This window comes from Macrobrachium nipponense, chromosome 2 (genome assembly GCF_015104395.2).
Source record: "Macrobrachium nipponense isolate FS-2020 chromosome 2, ASM1510439v2, whole genome shotgun sequence".
Classification (NCBI taxonomy): Eukaryota; Metazoa; Arthropoda; class Malacostraca; order Decapoda; family Palaemonidae; genus Macrobrachium; species Macrobrachium nipponense.
Window position 1 is genome coordinate 162,007,131 of NC_087201.1, and position 25,438 is coordinate 162,032,568.

The 25,438-nt window shown below is 40.5% G+C and overlaps 1 protein-coding gene across 1 annotated transcript in view; it reads right to left on the reverse strand.

Moving 5' to 3' along the window:
• The window catches only part of LOC135221113 (hemocyanin AA6 chain-like), a 413,378-nt gene that overhangs the window by 4,806 nt on the left and 383,134 nt on the right, over positions 1 to 25,438 (reverse strand). Inside the window, exons 4-12 of the mRNA XM_064258929.1 lie at positions 15,926 to 16,031; positions 15,387 to 15,564; positions 14,430 to 14,536; positions 13,850 to 13,960; positions 11,407 to 11,603; positions 3,569 to 3,719; positions 2,662 to 2,757; positions 1,128 to 1,316; positions 331 to 459 (exon numbers count right to left, since the gene is read on the reverse strand). Coding sequence (XP_064114999.1) covers positions 331 to 459; positions 1,128 to 1,316; positions 2,662 to 2,757; positions 3,569 to 3,719; positions 11,407 to 11,603; positions 13,850 to 13,960; positions 14,430 to 14,536; positions 15,387 to 15,564; positions 15,926 to 15,991 — 1,224 coding nt within the window. The 5' untranslated portion in view covers positions 15,992 to 16,031. The remainder of the gene's footprint in view (positions 1 to 330; positions 460 to 1,127; positions 1,317 to 2,661; positions 2,758 to 3,568; positions 3,720 to 11,406; positions 11,604 to 13,849; positions 13,961 to 14,429; positions 14,537 to 15,386; positions 15,565 to 15,925; positions 16,032 to 25,438) is intronic.

The window sequence follows — 25,438 nt, forward strand, 5'->3', positions numbered from 1 at the left end:
TAAGAAAAGATCCCACTTATTAAAGAAAACGAATAAGTACATAAGGATGAAAATGCATTAAAATACTATAAGAACAGCTATAAGAATACTGTAAACAAGAGACGCAAGTAGAAAGACTTGGATTCAGAGATGCTCTTCTGCTTTAAGAGAAAAAAAACCATAGAGCGAAAGATAACTTGACTCCTGTCACAAAACAATAAGACACTGACAGACATTTATTACCTTACAAATGATTATACTGAACTTGACATGAATAAACAAGAGGACCTCTCTCTCTCCCCTCACTTTCTTGCTACTCATTTAACTGAACTCTGAAATAACGTGTCTTACCTCTTCCTCGGTGTAAGGCCTTTGTTGCATTTTGTATTCTTGGAAGATTTCGTCAACAAGCTTGTGTAGCCTGTAGAAGGCCGGGTCCCTCATGGCTGTAGCTGAGTTTCCAATAACACCATTTTCTTCCTGAAATGGTATATATACGCATATAGACAGAGAGTTTGTTCATTTTTACCAATAAGATTTCCCTAACGGAAGTTGGCTCAAGAGAAAAACTTAACACCATTCACTGCCACGTTCACCAAGTAAATACCCAACCGAACATGAACCCCCCTTTGCAGAAAAGTCCCTCAACAGCTCCTCATTATTTATGCTCATTCAGAAGACCCAACCACTGACTTGCACCTAGCACTCACTCTTGCACGCCATCTAGCTGTCGTTTCATGCAGAGGCGTAAATCACCCCACAATAATTATCTTGCCCATTATTTTGTCTTTGCTAAGGTTCCTGTAGTCTACATTCTCCCATTCTTGCTCTATAATTTCAATGGGTTCGTATGGACATCATACATACATACACAGACACGCACACAATACATACATTATATATATAGATATATGTATATATACAGTGCGTCCTCAACTTACAGCACCACCGACTTGTGGCGATTCGATCTTACAGCACTTTCTGAGCGCTGTTAACAGTGTTTTACAGCACCGTTGACAGTGCTAATGGCGAAAAACCGACTAACGGCTGAAATCAACTTAAAACGAGGCACTGCAACGGATTCCGCACCGTAAGTTGAGGACGCATATAAGTAAATATGTATACACCTATTTTTCTCTCTCCCTCACATTATGAGCAGAATCAGGATCGTGGCTGTAAGCGATGAGGACATGGACCAGGTTGTGGAAGTTTCCGTAGTAAGGGTAATTGACGCTCCACCTTTCATCTGCTTCCAGGGCATCTCCCAAAATCTCAATACCCCTCTTGGACTCTTTGGTGGGTGGGTCATCAGTCAGTGGGACTTCCTTCCCCTGATCCTGCAAGGAGGGAAAAAACCAGAGGACATGAAAGATCAGTCGTTATGATGATGCTTATGTAATCTATTTGTAAGTTTTAATTTAATTACTCAGCACTTTTTCAGGATATCATATTTATTTCCATATGCAATTATTCGCCTTATTAGCAATGGTTGCTAAAACATTTTAATTATGGCGTGTTTATCAAGGTTGGTCCGTCTACTGAACATCATCTTGATGCATTTCATTTCTTCTATATATAGCACAGGCAAAATAATCATTCATTCAAAGGTGTCTTATAATTCAACTTGATGAAAGAAATCGTTGACATTGCAGAACTGGACGAAGACTATAAATATGCCAATAAAAATATAATATTTTCACTAATTTAGGAAGGTAACATTGCGACCACCTTCATACACTGCAAGTTTTATTTAACATTTGTTTTTGTTACAATTTTTTTTATTAACCAAAGACATTTGTTTTTGTTACAATTTTTTTTATTAACCAAAGACAGAGACTTGAAATTACATTCACTCCTATTTTATCTTGCATTGGGACATTTGAAGTAGGTAGATCTTAATCGACTATTTCAGCTCAGAAAGATGTTAGAACTTAATTCTAGACCACCAGTCATGTTTTCCGAGAAGAGCACAAAGATACAGTATGCCCTTGACTTACAGCAGTTTGATCTTAATGCTCCTTTTCTGCGTTGTTAACAGCATTTTACAGCGCTGTAACTTAATTTTGCATCAAGTTACAACTACAGTACCATTGAGTATCAAGTTAACAGCACTTGCCGTGCTGTAACTTAGTGCAACATCAAGTTACGACGCCATAACTCGAGTTAACAGCGCAAAACCGAATTATGGCAGAAATTAACTTACAGCACAGCGATGGAACAGATCCCCGCCGTAAGTCGAGGACGCACTGTAATCTTCTAATACGTACTAAGTTTAGTTTTATGGACTGATTGATTTATGACTACTAAAACACCTAGGTTATTGATGCGGTTTGTCTTAGTTTTAACTACACGCTGAATATGTATCCAACGTCAATGATTGTAAATTTTACGGTAATTTCTGAACAGTTGTTATGGTTTTACACCCAGAATCCCATAGTGATGGAATTTTCCCGTTTTATTTTTCTTTCTGTAACTTGGAACGAGTTCGTGTGTGGATCTTTCATCTTCAGAGCGTCATCAAACATTGGATTGAAAGTGTTCGTTTGAAATGCTTGCATTAAGACTGAACATCTAATGTCTATGCATGAATGAGAAACAAAGGATAGTTATCAAAATGGGTCAATGATGACGATATCATGATATAACACTGATAATGATGATAATACTGGTCCCATGGCTTACATCCAACATAAATCTTTGGCGAATAGCATCCATGAGTCTTGAATAGTACATTTCCAAACGAGATATTTTGATGTCTCTACCAACTCTGCTCACGTCCTGTTGACGATAGGAAAGAAAGCATGTTATCAAAGCGAGGTACGTATCTGAAAGAATCCTGAATGAATTCTACTTCGGCACAATCAAGTTTTCTTTAAAGCTGCTACAGCATATAATCAAGGCCACTGAAAATAGCCACCTGTCGGTGGTGGCCTATCCTGTATCACTGCCAGAAGCAAGATTATGAGAAACTTTAACCTTAAATAAAATAGAAACTGCTGTAGCTAGAGGGCTGCAATTTGTAATGTTTGATGAATGGAAGGTGGATGATCAACATACCAATTTGCAGCCCTGTAGCCTCAGTAGTTTTCAAGATCTGAGGGCGGACAGAAAAGTCCAAACAGAAAAAGTGTGGACGAAGAAAGCTGGCACATTAATTTTCTTTTCAGAAAACTAAAAATTATGATTAACAAAATATGGTACCTCCTAAGAACGATAAGTGTTTGAAAACTTAAAACAAAAAAAACTATCTCTAAATGGCGAAATGGAGCAATATATGGGTAAATGATTTCATAAAGAAAAGCTGGTTTGCATCGGATTTCCTTAAATACATGATACACATTTTTAGTTTTAAATTTTGCTTGTATAAAAAAAACCACTGAAGTTTTTTTTCTTTCAATCATGTCAAATTATTGCCTATAGACTTAATAAAATTCCCATACAACAACCACACATTGAAACTCAGGTTTTAGAGCCATTTCCATTTTTATCTCTCCAGTTTACTGAATCATCTCTGTGTGAACCAAGACGCCCTACCAGATCACTGTCTCATCAAGAGCAGACGATTAAACAAGAGAAAAAATATCCTTACCTTCAACGTGGTATGGTCTTGCCTCGTGCCCCATGGCCTGCCAGAGTTGTTGACAGTCAGCTTAGAGAAATACCCATCTTTAATGGGCTCTCGCAAGCCATTCAATGCTAACGTGCGGTTGAGACCATGACAGAGTCGCTCCATGTCGTACCTGAGAAAAGTTTGAGGGGGAAACGTGTTAGAAAACAGCCCGTTGCCGATTTGTCATAAACATGTCGCCAACTTGTCTCCAATGCATCATAAACAAGTTGAACACAAGTAACATAAGTAAATGACTTTTTTAAATATCTAACTTCCCTGGTAGTTACATATATATAGCTTAATCCCGCCGATTCGTCGCGCGCACGGCAGAAATTCAAAATTCGCGGCTATCGCCGATAGACGGTCAGGTGATCATACCTGTACTCCCTCTAGCCAGGTATCTGGAACCATTCCCATTTGTCCTCAGAAATTCCCTGCCGTCGCTCGGTGCAGCACGTTTGGAAATTCGCTCTTCTTTGTTTGGGTTTGCTACAATTGGTGAAGTACCCATTTTTTCTTGGTTTTTTCGTTGATGGCTTTCGCTGATTTTGGACTATTCTTGGCTTTTCTTTGTGCTTAGATAGACTTTGTTGTTTTCCGACTTGGAATTTTTTTCTCTGATTTTGGTTTTCTCAAGATGGCTGAGTCTGTTGTGAGAATGTGTGTGAAGGGGTGCAAGACCCGGCTTCCTAAAGCCGCTCTTGATCCTCATTCAATTTGTAAGCATTGCAGAGGACACGTTTGTACTGTTGAAAATAGATGCAATGAATGTGAGAGTCTGTCAGAGAGAGAATGGAGAGACTATGATAGATATGTGAGACGTTTAGAAAGAGACAGAATTAGGAGAGCTAGATCTTCTAGTGTTCTTTCTTCTAGATCTTCTGATAATCTGCCCCCTTCTAACGTATCTAAATCTAATATTCCTAATCTTGATCCTAAGGTAGTAGTAACAGATCCTCCTAAGGAGTCGGAGGTAAGTGACCAACCATGAAGGATATTATGGCCGCGATTTCTGCCTTAGGGGTACAAGTGAAATCCCTTATTTCGGATAAGGAAGTGATGTGGGGTGCAGTGCGGGGTTTGCAACGCAAATTCGGTGATAGTGATAGTGCAGTGGAGGGTGCGTCCGTTCGTGTCTGTCATGCTCCTAGCCCTGGACCTCTTCCATGCTCCCCAACCCCTGGGAGAAGGAACGTCGACCGGGTAAGGGAGGTGAGAGACGTTAAACAGCGGACGGGCGTCCCCTCGAGTAATCCTGTTGACGCATCCCAGGACGCTCTCCCTCGCCACAAGAAAGGTGAGATGAGGAAGTGTTCGGATCCTTGCTCTCCTGCCAACTATAAGAGGCAAGATTTCGCACAGGCGGCCGTCCCCTTTGGCAGGAGGTAAGGAAGTTTCGGACGACGAGAGACTTTCGGTGCTTGCGTCTTCGTCTGATGACGCAAGACCTCGACGCGGTTGGCGTCACCCCTACAGTCAAGACCCCTCAAGAGACGCAAGTCCCCCGTAGCGTTACAACAACCGTCGTGCAGTAATTGGAGCTCGCCGGAGAAGTTCTTATCGGAGGAGGACGACGCATCCGCTCCGAAACAGAGACGCATGACGCACAGCTCTTCGGAAGAAGGAGAAGTTTACTTTACATCGGTGCATGCTTCTCCCCCTCCCCCAGACTGGGAGGTGTCTCAAAGAGCGTCTCCACCTCGTCGACAAAAGACCACTACTAGTGTCTCCGAAGCGGTAGATGGACGGGCAGTGCCGCCTTCAGTCATTCCCCAACAGCAAGAGGCACCGCAAGCAGCGTTCTTGTCGGGACTTCAACAGTCCATTTCGTCCTTGTTTGACGCCTTCAAGTCACAAGGATTGAAAGGAGAGACGCACAAGAGAGAACCCAAGGACGTTAACGGGCCAGTCAAGAGGATACGATCGGAATCGGCTCAGGAGACGCTTACGGTCAGCGTGACGCGGACTTGCTGCAAGCTGCAGCGGGGGTAGACGCTCCCTCGCAGCAAGCTGGACACATACCGGAAAGCGTCAAGGAGCATGACGCTCCGTCACAGGCTGCGGGACGCAGACAGACAGGACGACGGATGTGATTCTCCCGCTCGTTCGACTTCAGACAATGTCAATCCGCTAGAAGAGATCTCGGACTATGAGACACAAGAAAATCTGCACGAAGCGGATCTCAAAAGGTTACTTGCGGTTTTGGCAGACTTGTATCCGGCAGACTTCCAGCAAGCAGTTCCTCGAAGTCCACCCTCGCAATTTCTGAATGGTAGACCTCAGAAGTCTTCCTCCTTCAGGAAGACGGTTTTGGCCAGATCGGCCAAGAAAGCTTTGTCTACGCTGAACGATTGGATTGTTAAGAAGAAGGAACAGGGTAGGACTACCTTTTCCTTCCCCCCAACGAGATTGGCCTCTCGATCGAGCGTGTGGTACGAGACTGGGGAAGCTCTCGGATTGGGAGTTCCTGCTTCCTCCCAAGGGGACTTTTCCAGGCTTGTAGACGCATCGCGTAGGACTGCCATGTCCAAGGCTAAGGTTATGTGGTCCGGGTCAGAAATAGACCACTTGCTGAAAGGCATTTTCAGAAACCATTGAAGTCTTCAGCTTAATGGATTGGACTCTTGGAGCTCTCGCTGATGTGTCGGACGACAAGAATGAGACACTGATGCATTTGATTGCCTGTCTCGATAAGGCGGTAAGGGACAGCACTGTCGAGCTAACGGCCCTTTTTGCAGCTGGCATTCTTAAGAAGAGGGCTATGTTTTGTTCCTTTCTTTCGTCGGGAGTGACTTTAGCACAGAAGTCAGAGCTTTTATATGCTCCGTTAACGAAACAGCTATTCCCTTCAGAGCTGGTAAAGGACTTGTCGGCTGCCCTTGCGCAACAAGCAACGCAAGACTTGATCACCAGGACTGCTAGGAAGGTACTTCCGGCTAACTTTTTAACCAGGAAGGAGAAGGAGACTCCTCCCACGCGTCAGCCCTTTCGTGGGAAGGCTTTTGCGAGAGGAACCCAGAAGACGGCTGCAGGTGGACAACCCAGGAAAACCCCTAAACTGCAACCTAAATCCAGGAAATGATTTTGTCAGCCTCCAGACACGAGTGGGAGCCAGGCTTTCCCAATACTGGCAAGAGTGGAAACTAAGGGGAGCGGACGAATGGACAATCGAGGTGCTGAAGGAAGGATACAAGATCCCCTTCCTAAGGAAGCCCCCTCTTTCGTCAGAACCGTTAGAGCTGACAGCCACTTATTCAGGAAACAAAGCAACAGCTCTGCAAGAGCAAGTCGATCAGATGCTGTCAAAAGCGGCGATAGAAATAGTAGAGAACACCTCTTCGGAGGGATTTTACAACAGGCTATTTCTGGTACCAAAGAACTCGGGGGGGTGGAGACCCGTGCTGGACGTAAGTCCTCTGAACAAATTTGTAAGCAAAGTCAAGTTTGCTATGGAAACAGCAGCGTCAGTCCTAGCAGGCACCAGACAGGAGGACTGGATGGTGTCGATAGACCTGCAGGACGCTTATTTCCACGTCCCAATCCACCCGGATTACAGGAAATACCTGAGATTTGTTCATCGGTCAAAAACGTATCAGTTCAGAGCACTTTGTTTTGGACTAAACACGGCTCCTTACGTTTTCACTCGAGTGATGTCGAACGTATCCCGGTGGTTACATCTGGAAGGGGTACGGATTTCGATGTACCTGGATGACTGGATAATCAGAGCCAAGTCGCAAGTAAAGTGTCTGGAGGACCTACAAGTAACTATGACGTTAACACAACAGTTGGGGCTGTTAGTAACCTAGACAAATCACAACTGACTCCTTCACAAGACATCATCTACCTGGGGATGAGGATTCAGTCAGTGGTTTTTCGGGCTTTTTCAGCCCCAAATCGCATTCTAGAGTGCTTAAGAAAGGTGAATCTCTTCCTAGGGAGATGTACCTGCTCGGCGAGGGAATGGATGAGTCTGCTGGGGACCCTTTCCTCGATCGAGCAATTCGTCTCCCTAGGAAGACTACACCTTCGTCCACTTCAGTTTCATCTAGCAAGTTACTGGACGAGAGACCAAGACCTCGAGACATGGATTCCGATTCCTCGGGAATCAAGGATCATTTGAGTTGGTGGGACGATCCCAAAAAACTTCAAGAGGGCCTCGAACTTCAACAGAAGAACCCCGATCTAGTGTTGTATTCAGACGCATCGGACGTGGGATGGGGTGCAACACTGGGGAAGGACGAGATCTCTGGTCTATGGCAAGATCATCAAAAAGAATGGCATATCAATATGAAGGAGCTGACGGCCATTCATCTATCCCTTCTGCACTTCCAGGAGGAAGTCAAGAACAAGGTAGTTCAGGTCAACGCGGACAACACCACGGCGTTGGCCTACATAAAGAAACAGGGAGGCACTCGTTCGGACTCCCTATACGAGGCAGCAAAGGATCTCTTATTGTGGGCGAAAGAGAGGAACATTACGCTTCTAACTCGCTTCATAGAAGGAGAGAAGAACGTCAGGGCGGATCTCCTCAGCAGAGAAAGACAGGTTCTCACGACGGAGTGGACCCTGCATCACGAGGTATGCAACAGGTTTTGGGAACTATGGGGAGAACCGACAATAGACCTCTTTGCGACGCAGAAGACAAAGAGGCTACCTGTTTATTGCTCACCAATTCCAGACCAGGAAGCAGTGGCAGTGGACGCTTTCCTCATGGATTGGGAAAGACTAAACGCGTACGCCTTCCCCCCATTCAAGATCATAGACAGAGTCCTGAAAAAGTTCAGGGAATCGGTCAACGCCCGGATGATACTAATAGCTGTTTTGGCCCACGAGACCCTGGATCACGGAGGTGATGGAATGGCTGGTAGACACCCCCAGATCGTTGCCCTGTCGGAACGATCTACTCAAACAGCCACACTTAGAGAGATACCATCAAAATCTCCTCGCTCTCAATCTAACTGCCTTTTTACTATCGAAAAACTGGCAAGAGCAAAGGGCTTTTCGAGGGAAGCTGCGAGAGCAATCGCAAGAGCGAGGAGGACGTCCACAATCAAATTATATCAATCTAAGTGGGATGTCTTTAGAGAATGGTGCAGGATTAGAAACATTTCCTCTTCCAATACCTCTATAATTCAAATAGCAGACTTTTTGCTATTTCTAAGAAACCAACAGAAACTAGCGGTTTCTACCATCAAAGGATACCGCAGTATGCTGACATCCGTTTTCCGTCATAGGAACATTGACGTATCAGGAAACAAGGATCTCTCGGACCTCATAAGGTCTTTCGAGACCGCTAAAAGAAAGGACAATCCACCCCCTCTTGGAATTTGGATGTTGTCCTGTCATTTTTAACTTCGAGTAGGTTCGAACCCCTCAACAGGCGTCATGGAAGGACCTCACCAAGAAGACTCTATTCCTGGTTGCATTGGCAACAGCCAAGAGAATAGGAGAACTGCAAGCCTTTAGCAAGAATGTAGGCTTCAGTGGGGAGAATGCAGTCTGCTCGCTGCAACTAGGTTTTCTCGCCAAAAATGAGAATCCTTCTCATCCATGGCCTAGATCCTTTACCATCCCGGGGTTGTCTCATTTAGTAGGACAGGAAAAGGAGAGAGGACTTTGTCCAGTGAGAGCCCTAAAATTTTATTTACAGAAAGCCAAACACTTAAGAGGACAGACGGACAATCTCTGGTGTTCAGTAAAAAAGCCTTCACTACCTTTGTCGAAAAACGCACTGGCGTTCTTTATCAAAGACTTAATAAGGGAAGCTCACCAGAACTGTGATGAGAAAAGCTTCCCAATCCTCAAAGTCAAGGCGCACGAAGTAAGAGCTGTGGCGACTTCGATGGCGTATCGACACAACAAGTCGATGAAAGCTATTTTAGAAGCGACTTTTTGGAGAAGCAAGTTGATCTTCACAGATTGCTACCTCAAAGAGGTACAGACCCAAAATGAAGATTGTTGCTCCCTGGGTCCGTACGTTGCCACCGGCGCCGTAGTTGGAGAAGGTGCTACTGCCTCTAACCCATAACCTTTTTTATACCCTTGCTTTTCTTGAACTTGGTATCACAGGTTGTCTGTGAAGGTTGTCACAACCTTCCACAGTCTGGGATGCAAGTCGAAGTTAGTGTTTTTTAGTGTGTTAGTTGGTCAGGTGGTCAGCTCATTGTCCATGGCTTTGCTGGGATAGCAAGGGTGGTGGTCTAGTCAGGTTAAGGTCGAGGACTGTCTGACAGCCCCACAGAGACTTTCTACAGCCCCCTGGGTGGATCGCTGGGTCTCTCAAGGAATGCAGGCTAATGAGGCAGGAAAACTTTAAAGCCAGCTTCCTTATCAGGTAAGAACCAGATTATTAGTCCAGCTAATTTGTAGCGATTAATAGTTTTACGAATTCCCAACGGTGTCGCGGTTCTCGAACCCACCACCAAAGGTGTCAATCAGCTATATATATGTAACTACCAGGGAAGTTAGATATTTAAAAATGTTATTTTCATTTTAAAATAAGTTTTTAAATATACTTACCTGGTAGTTACATATATAAAGGTCCCTCCCTCCTCCCCTCTGAGAACAGGGGCATGGAATTTCTGAGGACAAATGGGAATGGTTCCAGATACCTGGCTAGAGGGAGTACAGGTATGATCACCTGACCGTCTATCGGCGATAGCCGCGAATTTTGAATTTCTGCCGTGCGCGCGATGAATCGGCGGGATTAAGCTATATATATGTAACTACCAGGTAAGTATATTTAAAAACTTATTTTAAAATGAAAATAACAAGTTTGTTTGTTAGTATGGTGTTTTTTACGTTGCATGGAACCAGTGGTTATTCAGCAACGAGACCAACGGCTTTACGTGACTTCCGAACCACGTCAAGAATGAACTTCTATCACCAGAAATACACATCTCTGGCGCCTCAATAGAATGCCCGAGACTCGGACTCTCGGCCACCGAGGTGGCAGGCCAAGACAAAGCCAACATCGCCACTGAAGTGCTTTAAATGACTTGTTGGTAGTTCTCCACTTAAGGTCTTTGACTTGTTTGCAACCTATCTGTGATATGTATGAGATAAGTTGCTGGAGGGGGTTTATGGAACGTTTTACATCCAGTGGGAACACACCCTTAGGAAGAAGACCGAATTTGGATTGATTATTGGTAAACAGGTAAAAGTAATCAGCCTACAGGAATCAATTAGATATGAGAAAGGGAAATTTTTTTCATAATTTTAAACTTAGTAAATACAATTTCACAGAATGAATTACTATGTGAACAGAAAAAATCAAAGAGGTCCAGAGATTGTTTGGCATAAATGAATTACCATCATTTCTATTGATACAAAAAAGCCTTAGGAACAATGCCTTGGTTTCAGTTTGTAACAGACAGTGCATTTCTTAAGAATTGCTGAAAAAAGGCCTGGCATTGAAGGTAGAACTGAATGATGCTAATCATTCCGGGCCATGAATGCAGTGGTACTTTTAAACAGCTAAAACTGAAGTGGGAGCATAGTACAAAGCTGGCCAAGCAGCTGGAGTTAAATCTAATACCCCAAATGACAATACCACTTACTTATCCCCTCCTGATATCTGCTTCATCATTTTGCAACAGGGTATTACTCAGTTTCAACTCTCGTATATCTTCCATAAACCGGTGGTGATGTTTATAGTTCAGCTGCCAGATTAGGCAACCAGACTCAAAGGACGTCACTCTGTCCCGACGGCGCGCCGTGTCAACGACCTCGAACTACGTTTCCGTCCGCACGCAGTATGAAGTCAAGTTTTTTCCTATATTCCTAACGTAAGGACTTTCTTAAAACGACAAACCCACCTGGCGAGCATCTGCTGGTGCATGTAGAAGAAGATTTCTCCTCTCCGATCCCTGTTCTCTTCCTGCCGCAAAGGAAAGGCATAGTGCCAGTGCCAGTGATGTGAGTTGATTCCATAGTCTTCTCGCCAGTAGGCCACTTTGTGCTCGGCCTTGAGAGGGTTCCCCGTAAAATCTTTCTCGATGACGATAGGATCAGTCTGCAACGGTTTGAGAGGCTTAGAGCTAAGAAACGACAATGATTCAGTTTCACTATGACACTCATTGACGACAGTAAATGTCAAATATCTCTACGTGATTAGGAAGTTGTTTTACAGCTTCTTGTAACGGTTTTGAAAACAGAATGCCAGGTGACGTAGCTAAGTTAAATTTGGTCAAGTCATAAAGATACTCGTAAGCAATTTTTTTGGTATCAATTTGGGTGTAGGTGTAAATTTTGGCAGCTGCTAATTTTCAATAATTCCTCCTTTTAGATGAAATTGAAAATAAACATAAATGAGCACTCATTTGCTTTGATGATATATTAATAGTACTTATATGTGTATAGTATCCTTTTCATTATAAAAAAACATAATAAACAAGAACACGAGGGATAAAAAGCTTTAAATGTGCAGTTTATGCTTCAGGGAACATGAAGATAAGAACTAGAGAGTCCATGGCACAAACACATACACGCACACACACACACACACACACACACACAGAGAGAGAGAGAGACGAGAGAGAGAGAGAGAAATTTTCTCAGTCACACGAAGGAACTTGTTTCATATAATGTATAATGTGTCTCAAAATGGACTGGGAAAAAATTAAAATCAGCACAACTGTACTATATATATATATATATTATATATATATATCTATATATATATATATATATATATATATATGGATATATGTGTGTGTATATATTATATATAGGTGTGTGTGTGTGTGTGTGTGTGTGTGTAAATTCAGACGTATGTCAGCCTGCTTGTCTGTACGTGCAGGCTCAAATGCACGATGGACATTTTCATTTTTTTGTCAGAGCTCATCCATATAGTATATCACCATTCATTTAAGAATTATATTATTCAGTAAATGTGTGTATGAAAAGAGAGACTTGAGGGTTCCATTCACTTATTGTCCTTATCTGTTAAATTACACCACTTTTATCAGGAAATTAGTACGTTATCCGGGGCGTGTCAACTGTGGAAGTGGCGATAAAATATTTCCCAAAGTTGTTGACAGGAAACACTTTTTTCTTCGTGTGATGATGTCATTTTTGTGTAGTATTTGTGGTGTCTGAAGAACAAAATGGGAGAGAACATGAGGCTAAGTAGAAATGGGGGAAAAGGTTGGGGTAATTGAAATGATAGCCAGAACGTTCTGAGGTTGTGGAGAGAATGAGATTGTTTGGTCAAGTGTGGGAGAATGAGATTGTTTGGTCAAGTGGGGAGAATGAGAATGAGATTTGTTTGGCCAAGTGGGGAGAATGAGATTGTTTGGCCAAGTGGGGAGAATGAGATTGTTTGGTCAAGTGGGGAGAATGAGAATGACTGGTCATGTGGAGAGAATGAGCTTGTTTGGTCACGTGGGGAGAATGAGATTGTTTGGTTATGTGGGGAGAATGAGACTGTTCGATCATGGGAGAATGATATTTTTTGGTAATGTGGGGAGAATGAGAATAATTGGTCCTGTGGGGAGAATGAGATTGTTTGGTCATGTGGAGAGAATGAGCTCGTTTGGTCATGTGGAGAGAATGAGCTTGTTTGGTCATGTGGGGAGAATGAGATTGTTTGGTTATCTGGGGAGAATGAGACTGTTCGATCATGGAGAATGATATTTTTTGGTAATGTGGGGAGAATGAGAATAATCGGTCATGTGGGGAGAATGAGATTGTTTGGTCATGTGGAGAAAAATGAGCTCGTTTGGTCATGTGGGGGAATGAGATTATTTGGTCATGTGGAGAGAATGAGACTGTTTGCCACCCTGTGGTACGGGTGTAAAAATACTACCACTGTAGGTCCTGCGTGTCGTAAAAGGCAACTAAAAGGACAGCTGTTGCCTCACTGTCTGACTTCTTTTAGTAAAAGGCTAGGCCCACCGCCAATAACTGTGGTAACTGCTGCCTCGCAGTTTTACTGATCAGTAAAAGGCTAGGCCCACCGCCAATAACAGTGGAAACTGCTGCCTTGCAGGTGGACTTTTTAGTCAAAGGTGAGGCCCACCGCAATAACTGTGGTTGATGAAAGCAAGGGCACGTGGTTGTAAAAACCCCTTTGCCAAATAATACGCGATGCCTGATGTTGTAAGAAAAGGCGCATCAAGCAAGCAACCCCTTAGTATAGGGATACGGTGGGGAAGAAGAAGGAATGAGACTGTTTGGTCATATTATCATGCAAAGAGATTACAGAAGCTTAAAGGTAGCAAGTCTGCCTCTCAAATTAAACTGTCAGGCCTATCTTACCCCCGTCGGATCCTTCTTAACCTGCGTCATCGCCACCTGCAGCATCTCCTGCGTAGCGAATTTGCTTGGTAAGACCTCGACGATTGCCGGTATACGGTATTTCCTCAATTCCTGCAAAATAATGGGAAGTTTCTCAGCGACTTTATATTATATATAAATATATATATACTATATATCTATAATTTATATATATATATTATATATATATCTATATATATATATATATATATATATATATATTATATATATATATATATATATATATCCCTTGGCCCTGCGTATACATCCATGAATAGTAACAAAGATCATACTCTTCATATACATACATGAATAAGTAAGGTTTTAGCCAAAGGAGAAATTGAAAGAAGCTTAAAAAAATCTCTTTATCAACTACTTTGAATCATAACTATTGCTAAATTAAACTGAAATAAACACATACCACAATGAGAAGACTGATCGTACGTTGGTTCAGAGACAGAAAAGTAATATCCTGATAATAATACCAATAGTATTAGCACAAGAATCATATGTAGAGCTAAAAAAAATAAATGGAACTACTATCGTATTCCACTTTCCTTACCGGTTTCCGAAGGATGACGAAGGAGAGAGAGTAGATGAACAACTGCTCGTTGACAAGATCCCTGCATTCCTCGGCCATGCTTTCAAATTCGTCTATATCTCGAGCTCCTGCAAATATTGAAAGGATAAGACACTGGGAATATGAACGTCTACAGATGGACTCTGATATCAGTCCTTATCTGGACCTAATTTTCTATACTGTCAAGCTCATATTGTTGAGCGAAGAATGACACTATCGGGAATGATGAGAGCAAAGGTATTTCAAAATCGTTTTTTTATCATGATTCGATTAAAATGTTCCAGTAATAGGAGACTTCTGAAGAGAAGGCACTTCACAAATAACCTTTTGGGAAGAGCGGGATATTCTAAAGAGACTTCTGAAGAGAAGACACTTCACAAATAACCTTTTGGGAAGAGCGGGATATTCTAGAGAGACTTCCGAAGAGAAGGCACTTCACAAATAACCTTTTGGGAAGAGGCGGTATATTTATTCTAAAGAGACTTCTTCTGAAGACAACTGGACCAGATGAGAAGAGACAGACTGAGGAGGAGACATGATAGACAGACTTAGGGAAGAAATCGGATACGTAGAGGAGACCTCTGAAGAAAAAAGGAGCTCACGAAAAACTCAAAATAAGTCTAACCATAGAGAGAATTATGGAGAGAAAGAGCATCTTTTATATCCTCGTGAAGAGATACGACAGTAGAGGAGACTTGTGAAAGAAATGAGACTAGTGGGAAGAGGAGATATCCTGATGGTAACTATGAAGTGAGGAGAAATAAAACAGGAAAACTGAGGTCAAAGCTGACAAGCTGAAAAACTTAAAAGGAGATCCGTGACGTCCTTCATCAGCTGATGTATTCATGCCCCAAAAATCCCACAAACCTGAGTCAGGGATGCATTTGCCCTAAGAGGTCACATACTCTTAATATTGTATACTCGAGAGGGATATCGTACTCATCAGATATTCACAGAGGCTCTCCGCAGCTTCGAGATGCGAGCTGAGGAACTGGGAGAAAATTTCTCCTCTTGGGATGTTGGTGGCGGCACCGAGATCTGGCACTGGCTGACCTCCTGACCTCAGAACCAGATGAGGCATCGGTTGACCTCCTGACCTCGACGTCAGAATATTGCTCTGCAATGGAGACGAAAGACTTTTACTTGTGCCAAACAACCATGACACCTGCTACAGGGATGTAGCAGGTGTTTGCTTTTCTTGGAATGCAGGCCATATATTGCAAGATGGGTTACTATGGGTGCGAGAAATATTTTAGTGACTATATATATTAATTAACATTATTTTCTTCAATAAGTCGGGGCAGGCCTAAATCGTGGCATGAAATGACCCGTCCCAACAGCCTACCATGAAGGTCCAACTGCATGAAATACATTAGATCGCCTAAACTGCTACATTTACTCATTTATCATGTCTCTGCCATGGGAGATATGGATGCACTTGTTTCGGATTGCAAGCAGAGGAGTTAATCAGCACTTACCTCATTCTTTTCTCTGAACGGACGGGAAAAGAGGTCGAGAACCTTTCTCTGCCCGTTTTTGGCCATGGCTGCTCCTGGAAGTACAACTCTCGCGTCTAGAACCCTGCTGGAAAATGTCCAGGTGTTAATTGAAGCCAAAACGAGAGAGAGAGAGAGAGAGAGAGAGAGAGAGAGAGAGAGAGAGAGAGAGAGAGAGAAGATTTCTTGAGTTGTAGGGATGGTATAGACGGGGAAAGATCTGAATGACAATCACATATCAATGAAGGCCCTCATGCTTCTAAATGGCCTAAATACAAAGTCTACAGGAGTCGAATTTCAATAAACATATAATATATATATAAACTGTAAAATTGAACGATATGAACAGTATAATTTACGAACTATATAATCTAGTGAAATCTAGGCTGTCAAGAACTTTCAGCTATTCCTAGCTAAAGACAGCGAAGAAAGGGAGTTGGAATTAAAAAAAATTACATCATATACCAGACCACTGAACTGATTAACAGCTCTCCTAGGGCTGGCCCGAAGGATTAGATATTTTTTCACGTGGCTAGGAACCAATTGGTTACCCAGCAACGGGACTTACCTACAGCTTATTGTGGGATCCGCACCACATTATATCGAGAAATTAATTTCTAATCAGCAGAAACAAATTCCTCTAATTCCTTGTTGGCAGAGCGGGGAGGGGGAATCGAAACTCGAGACTACTGAATCGGTAGGCGAGCACGTAAACCACTCGTCCTACGAGAACTAGGGAGTTGGAGTGTTTGGCGACAGAGAGAGAGAGAGAGAGAGAGAGAGAGAGAGAGAGAGAGAGAGAGAAATGAAATGAAACTCAGAGAAGAACTTGGAAGAAACGACTTAGAAAAAAAACATATAAATAGTGATATGTTCATAAATGTACGCCGAGATTATAAAAACCTGGAGAAAACGACTTAATAAAAATAAAGAATAAAAATAAATCATAAATAGTGATGAAATGTTCGTAAATGTATAACCATCAACGAGACAAAAGAATACAAACACGAATATAATTTCACCAGAAAAAAAAGTCTGCTGACATAAAATCCTGGTATATATATTTTCATTTTAATTTTTTTAGAAATTATAAGAGGAATACGTCAATGGTGACAGAGACCTTTGTCTCTTCCGCGTCCACACTAGTGAATAATGACTGAATCAGAGGTGACCAGAAGCAAATTGAAATTCTAACACAAGACCAAAAAAAAAAAAAATAAATAAATAAAAAAATTCTTAAACAATACTTAGTACAAGAGACATAACCACACACTGTAATAAGCTTCTCTTAACATAAAATAATTCCTTCTCAAAAAACAAATATAAACACAGCACTGAACAAAAAAAAAAAAGGAACCTTACCAGTACGGAGTCCCCAAGGAGAATGAATGAGTTGCTCAGGATACCAGTGGTATATATACATCCAAAAAACGAGGCTTGGTTGCCCAGTTTCCGATTTCTTTCTTTTGAGCGTGCCTTTGTTCACAGAAATTTTCAGATTTTATACATATATATGTGTGTGTGTGTGTGTCTGTGTAAGTGTAGGTGTGTGTATCTATAGACACACCTTACTTACTTTTCCCACTTATGTACTTCCGATCATGAGGTCTTAAAACCCAGCCTCTAACAACCACATGACTTAAGTATGAAACAGGCATTGCAGTATTCGAGGTATATCAATTTTTTTTTATTTCCTTAACCTTTTGATGACCACGCCCCCTCTAAGAGTGGTCCTTTTCTTTCACGCCCCGCCCCCCCCCCCCCCCCCCCCCCCCCCTCCCCCCCCCCCCCCCCCCCCCCCCCCCCCCCCCCCCCCCCCCCCCCCCCCCCCCACCCCCCCCCCCCCACCCCCCCCCCCACCCCCCCCCCCCCCCCCCCCCCCCCCCCCCCCCCCCCCCCCCCCCCCCCCCCCCCCCCCCCCCCCCCCCCCACCCCCCCCCCCCCCCCCCCACTCCCCCCCCCCCCCCCCCCCCCCCCCCCCCCCACACCCCCGCCCCCCCCCCCCCCCCCCCTTTTTGCATCTATGAGTAAAATTCACTCCCAGATTCAAAGAAAAATTAAAGAAAAAAAAAATTTAAAAATTGGGAAAACGAAATGGTTCCGAGAGATAGGAAGGAAGGTCAATTATTACAGAACTATGGTCAGCCCAACGAGCCTAATATATAACATATTCACATCAACCGTGCATCTGATGTCTAGGCCAGTCCCTTACCACGCTCCTGATTGGCTTTTGATAAGCCAATCACACGGCTGGAAACTCTCCTCAGTCTCTCTCGGGAGTTCACATGGGTAGTATCTATGTTCCACGACTCCCGAGGGAGACTTTTGAAAGGCGTATCCCTCAAGAGAGGTGGAACATAGATCCTACCCACGTGAACTCTCGAGAGAGACTGAGGAGAGTTTCCAACCCCGTGATTGGCTTATCAACAGCCAATCAGGAGCGTCGTAAGGGACTGGCCAAGACATCAGATGCACGGTTGATGTGAATCTAATATACTAGAGTAGTAGGTTCTAAGGAAAGTAACGTAACAAGGCGATACTTTTGCATTTTTACATTAACTTCTGAATACTGGTTCCTCATTCTAGTAAGAGAATAACGAATATAATTACAGAATTATTTTTTCTATATTTTTCGCTTGTACTCGCACCTCACCTGGAAATTGCTGACGACCCCATAGGGCCCCCCCCCCCCAACCCCCAGTTAAGAACCACTGCACTACATCATCATAGTACGCAAATATCTAAATGAAACTATCTTGCACCAACAGGAATTTGAAAGGTCAGAATGTTGGGATAAAAGTAACTTTAATTTTGAAATTCATACAATGGAAATATGAAGTTGGAGTGGCTGAACAGCAAGATAAAAACGACCGATAAAACATAAATTATATCTAAAGGTGGAGCTGGGAGAACACCAGCCGCCCCCACCAACCCCCAACCACTGGTGTACTAAGAAGTACCTAATAGTTAGAGGTGCTGAACAGCAAGACTGGAGGAAGGTAGTATAAATGGAGGACCGAAGAGATATCTAGGTTTAATTGCACTTTTATTTATGTAAATCTACAAATTCATATATTTTTCTCTTAGTTTTATATATTATGTTCTATCATTTTCAATGTTTCTGTTTACTCAGGGAGTATGTATACAAATTACTTTATTGTTGATGTTGTTGTTGTTGTTCTCGCTGGGGGCGGGGGGGGGGGGAAGCCTAAAAAAGGTCTGAAAAAGGAATTTTAGAATAGGATTTTTGTGATTTAATCACTTATTAGAATGAAAAACGTACAAAAATAATGTCCGTGTTAAACAAAACACAAAAATTATTTCTGATAATATACAGAATTACTTATTTTAATTTTCGTTTGTGAAACAGCGCGCTATCTGACCATAGATTTTAGCATGTGGTCGAATCTGCTGGAGGTCGGATCACGCCTTGTTCATTTTATATAAAGCCACATGTGTTTAATTTTTGTTGTTCTTGTATTACAAGACAATGTTTTTTCTTTCTTAATAATCACGATGTTGATATATATATATATATATATATATATATATATATATATATATATATATATATATATATATATATATGTGTGTGTATATATACACACACACACACACACAAATCACTAGTTCCTCGTTGGACGAGTGGTTTACGTACTCGCTTAGCGATTCGGTGACGCGAAGTCGAGTTCGATTCCCCACTCTGCCAACGTGGAACCAGAGGAATTTGTTTCTGGCGATTTGAAATTAATCTCTCGATATCATGTGGTTCGGATCCCACAATAAGCTGTAGGTCCCGTTACTGGGTAACCAATTGGCTCCTAGGCACGTTAAAAATATCTAATCCTTCGGGCCAGCCCTAGGAGAGCTGTTGATCAGCTCAGTGGTCTGGTTAAACTGAGATACATACACTTAACTTTCAACAAATCACTGTAGACGTGTGATGCTCATATAAGCATTCTCAGCCAGGAGAAATGTGAAAAGAAATGAGTTGAACCAAGCGCTTTCATGCATTTCCATACCTCTTCCGGGTTCAGATACAAGTGCCAAGAAAACGAATACAGAGTCACAAGAAGACTTTCTAGCAAGACAAACGATGCTAAAAATACAATTACGGAAAGTATTAAAGCTTAATAACTACTTGTTTTAAAATACCTTTCGTTGAAAACTTCGTCAACTTTATATAAACCTAGGCTGATATTTAACAATTGTTCATATAATCCTAGGCAGATATTTAACCAATTTCTTATACAAACCTAGGCTGATATTTAATACATTTTTAAATAAACCTAGGCTAATATTTAATAAATTTTTTATATACATCTAGGCAGATATTTAACAAATATTTTATGTAAACCTAGGCTGATATTAATTTTTTTTTTATATAATCCTAGGCTATTTAATAATTTTTTATATAAAACTAGGCAGATATTTAACCAGTGTTTTATATAAACCTAGGCTGATGTTCAATAAATTTTTTATATAAACCTAGGCTGATATTTAATCAATATTTTTATATAAACCTAGGCTGATATTTATTAATCTTTTACAAAAACCTATGCTGATACTTAATACATTGTCACAGCCTTATTATACAGGATTCTAATAAATTTCTTTTCACTAGATCTGTGCAAAACAAAATTTCCTATGATTCTGTCAAGTTATTATCAATTATTCATATGTACAAATATAATGCATCTGACCTATTACCAGTTATTAGACTACTTTTCTTTTGTTGTGATCGGAGGGCCAATGTATTCCCACTTTGTCCTAGGGAAGTTGTATCACAGTGTTTACACGGATTCTTATGTTCCGGTGAATTTCTAATAAGAAAGTATCAAATTGTTCCTATAGAGTTTTAAACACAACAGGTGAAGCTACTGGTTATGCAAGTTTTGGTGTTTAAACGCTTCCTATTTAGTCATTCACCGGAACACAGGACAGGATGCATTTATAAGAATGCGTGTACAATACAACATAGTCTAAGAACTGGTAATACGTCAGATGCATTATTTGTACACATGAATAATAGCAGTAGCAGTCATGGTAATCATTGGACAGAATCAAAGGAAATTTTCTTTTGCACAGAACTAGTGAAAAGACATTTATTAGAATCCAGTATAATAAAAAAAAGGGCTGTGACAATCTATTAAATATTAGCCTAGGTTCATATAAAAAATTATCAAATATCAGCCTAGGTTTATATATTAAAAAATGCATCAAATATCAGCCTACTATGAGATTCAGGGCCTCTGTAACACGGTTTTTTGAACTTTGCTCCTTATCAAAGCATCGGATGTAGCTGAAAGTTGACATATGTATATTTTAGAACCAAACACAAATTTTGTCAGCATTATCAATAACCCAAACCCGATAGTTTTAATTTTTATAGAGTAAAAATTATCTAGCCGACGCCATGGCCAATGATTACAAGCCAAGAGTTGAAAAACATTCATTACGTAGGCAAGTTAAACACTGTTTGACGAAATGTTGCCCTGCCCATCCACCAGACAGAAACTCATTCACCTTAGTCCATCAGCTCTGAAACCATAGCAGTCAAGAATGGCTAACAGGATTTGGAATTGTCCCCGTGGTTGCAAAACTGCATTTGTCTTACGACTTGCAACTTTATACAGTCAAGAGAAAGCCTGTGGCCTTACTTATTATAGCCTGAATAGGTAATTATTCAGCTTCTAGTTTAAATCCAATGTTTATGATCTGATTTGTATTTAGCGTAACGTGATTATAATACTTGTAATGTCATTCAGGATTTTGAACATTTCCATTAACTATTCACTATGCCACCAAGAAAGAGAGAAAGAGAGAAATTGTATGTAACTATTGTATATAACTATTTTTGTTAAAATAAGATTTTTATCCAAAGTAAATACAAGCTTATATGTGCTAAAATCTCCAGTAGACTAACGGATCATCCGATATAATTTTTTTTCTTCTTTAGGCCGTACGATCGTTTATGAATGGCGGAACGATACATAGATGTGGGTGGGGTTATACATGAATTAAACGTTTAGGACAACTGCTGGGATCCTTGAGGATCATTTAGCACTTCTTACAACTACTCGAGAAATGAGTTTTTATAGCCAGAAGTTAAATTTTCTAATCCAACAATGCCCATGGTAGCCTTCAGTGTTATCCTGAATTATAACGAGGCCAAAGTGGGTGGAGCCTCATGAAGTCATCATTCTGACGGTAATTATTGGTGAAGGTTTAAAGCCAAAATACGGTACCGGCTATTTTTTTTCAGTAAATAGGTAGATAGCCAATAAATAAAAATTGCTTGACATTGGATATAGCAGTTATCAAATCAAGCTTGTCTACTACGTTTTTGAAAATTACCAACTATTCCCTACATCTTGTCAATCTGATTGTGACCTATAAAGTAAACTGTAATTTCTTAGGAAACTTATTTTGGGAGTTAGACTAATAATCGAAGTTTTTTTGTATTTATTAACATATTTTGTTGGTTTGTTGATTATGACAATTAGCAGTGGAGAGGTTTCAGAGATCATAAAGGTGTACTGCTTTGCTTGTATTTAAATTTTTATGTCATTGTTACCAGAGGTCTAGCCTTCGTTACGTATAGCCAATCATCCGTCGAGAAAGAGGGAAGAAATGCTGTCATAAGTTACGTAACGAGTGCGTTCGAAACCTTTTCTCTGAGTAAGTTGGCCCGTCTTCAAAAAAGTCGCTTTTACATTGTAGCAAGTACCAAATTTATTCAACGTACGTAATGCAGAATACAGTCAAAATTTATGTGTAGATATAATGTGTATTCTGAATAAGCGTTATATTTATGAAATGCATAGATAAAAAGTTATTGCGAAAAAACCGTGTTACAGAGCCCCCGAATCTCATAGTAGGTTTATATAAGAAAATTATTACATACCAGCCTAGGTTTATATAAAAATGCATTAAATATCAGCCTAGGTTCATATAAAAAAAATGATTGAATATCAGCCTTGGTATATATAAAAATGTATTAAATATCAGACTAAATTTGCATATAAAAAAAAAAATTTATTAAATATCAGCCTAGGTTTATATAAAGTTGAAGAAGTTTTGACGGAAGGTATTTTAAAACAAGCAGTTATTAACCATTAACACTTTTCGTAATTGTTGGCGTTGTTTTAAACTTTAGCATCGTTTGTCTTACCGAGAAGTCTTATTGTGACTCTGTATGTGTTTTCTAACCCTGATGAGGTATGGAAATGAATGAAAGCGCTCCGTTCAACTCGTTTATTTTCACCTTCTCAAGGCTGAACGCGTACACCAACTAAATATATATATATATATATATATATATATATATATATATATATATATATATATATATATATATATATATATATATATATATATATATATATATATATAATATATAGATGTAGATATAGATAGATAGATAGATAGATTGCAAAACGCACTCAGGGACATTTTGATCCCACCAGGTGTGCTAGTACTAAACAGTAATTCGCCTATACTGTTTCGCCGTGTTTAGTACTAACACCCGGAGCGGGGGGGCGGTCAATTGTCCCCCTAAGTACATTTCGCTATGTGCCTGAACATTTCAGGCAGTTCGAGAAATGCCTGGATTTCCTATCTGCCTGTAACATTTATATATTTATATAAATTTTTCAGCTTCACGAAATCTTGAAGGTAAGTGTAAACCGAGATCACGTTTATTCAAATTTCTTCGGCGGAATCGAGTTTTCTGTATAGCGTACAAACAAGACCACCTAAAATAGAACTATATTTCGGTGGTCTTGGTGTAATGCTGAAACTTTAACCACGGCCCGGTGGTGGCCTGTCCTATATAGTTGCCATGGATAACTTTAACATTAAATAAAAAAAAAAAAACTAGTGACCCTAGAGGGCTGCAATTTGGTATGCCTGATGATTGGAGGTTGGTTGATCAACGGACCAATTTGCAGCCCTCTAGCCTCAGTAGTTAAGTAAAAATGAATAATCACGAGAGACAGGAATCACCTGATGATAAATTAATTCCGACGAGGAGAGAGAGAGAGAGAGAGAGAGAGAGAGAGAGAGAGAGAGAGAGAGAGAAAGTACAGGGGGAGGGGTGTCCATAAAGTCCCAGTACCATTCTGAGCAAAATATTTCTGTAATGGTACAGGGACATTATATGGACACCCTCTATTATGCCTTCATTTTCCGACCCACTTTCGCTGGCTGACCAGGACCTGGGCTGACCTTCCTCGTAAAAGCTTCTTCGTGACCTCTGCTGTTATCAACGATTCCCGATGCACGCCACGGAATCTATTCTATAAATCTATTTGGACAAGGGCAGTATACTATGTCGCATTCACTTCGCTGTGTATTTTAACTATAGCATTCTGTCACGAAGTTAAAATGTGGGAGCTCACTCGGTTTTTCTATTTGTGGAATCGCTGGTGCTCCAAAATTCCAGTGAACGCCATATTATTCTTTGGAAGATTAAATTTTAAGTCGATGGCCTCTCTGGTGGCTTGTAACAATATTATTATTTTATTATTATTATTATTATTATTATTATTATGATATTATTATTATTATTATTATTATTATTATTTATTATTATTCAGAAGATGAACCAAATGAATAGGGTTCATCTTCTGAACTAATAATAATAATAAATAATAATAATAATAATAACTAATAAAATAATAATAATCTTCTGTTACTTCTTTCAAATGGACATCATATTCTTTGGAAGACTGAATTTCAAGTCAATAATAATAATAATAATAATAATAATAATAATAATAATAATAATAATAATAATAATAATAATAATAATAATAGTTTTTCGTTTGTTCACTTGTAAAATATAATAAAATAAAAAGAAAATTTTAAGTACAAGGATCTAGAGTAACGTCTACAGTGCACCACGTAAGATACCGGTACTTGTTCAAAATAAAGCAGCATCCAGAGTTATTCCAGCCAACATTAAATAGCAAATTATACTTCTTTTGATAAAAATACAATCATCTGAATTTTTATATAACTATGGCATAAAACAAATCTATGGGTTTATTATTAACATTTGAGAAATGAAATGCCAAGAAGTACAATGTAGCAGTTTGCAACTAGAACAATCAAAGTTACGTACGATTTATGAAGACCAAGACACTGTAATTAGCACAGCAGGGCTCTAATGATGCACTTATAGTAGTAGGTTCGTAAGCAGTAAAGCTAATAATAATCAATGCACACTGCAGATAAGGAGAGATAGATAGAGAGAAAGAGTGCTAGGCCTAATGTACAAGCATGTACAAATAGGCCTAATGTACAAGCACGTACTAATAGGACTAATGTACAGGAATGTACAAATAGGCCTAACGTACAAGAACGTACAAATAGGCCTAATGTACAAGCACATACAAATAAACCTTGATGTACAAGCATGTACAATAGGCCCAATGTACAAGCACGTACAAACAGGCCTAATGTACAAGCACGTACTAATAGGACTAATGT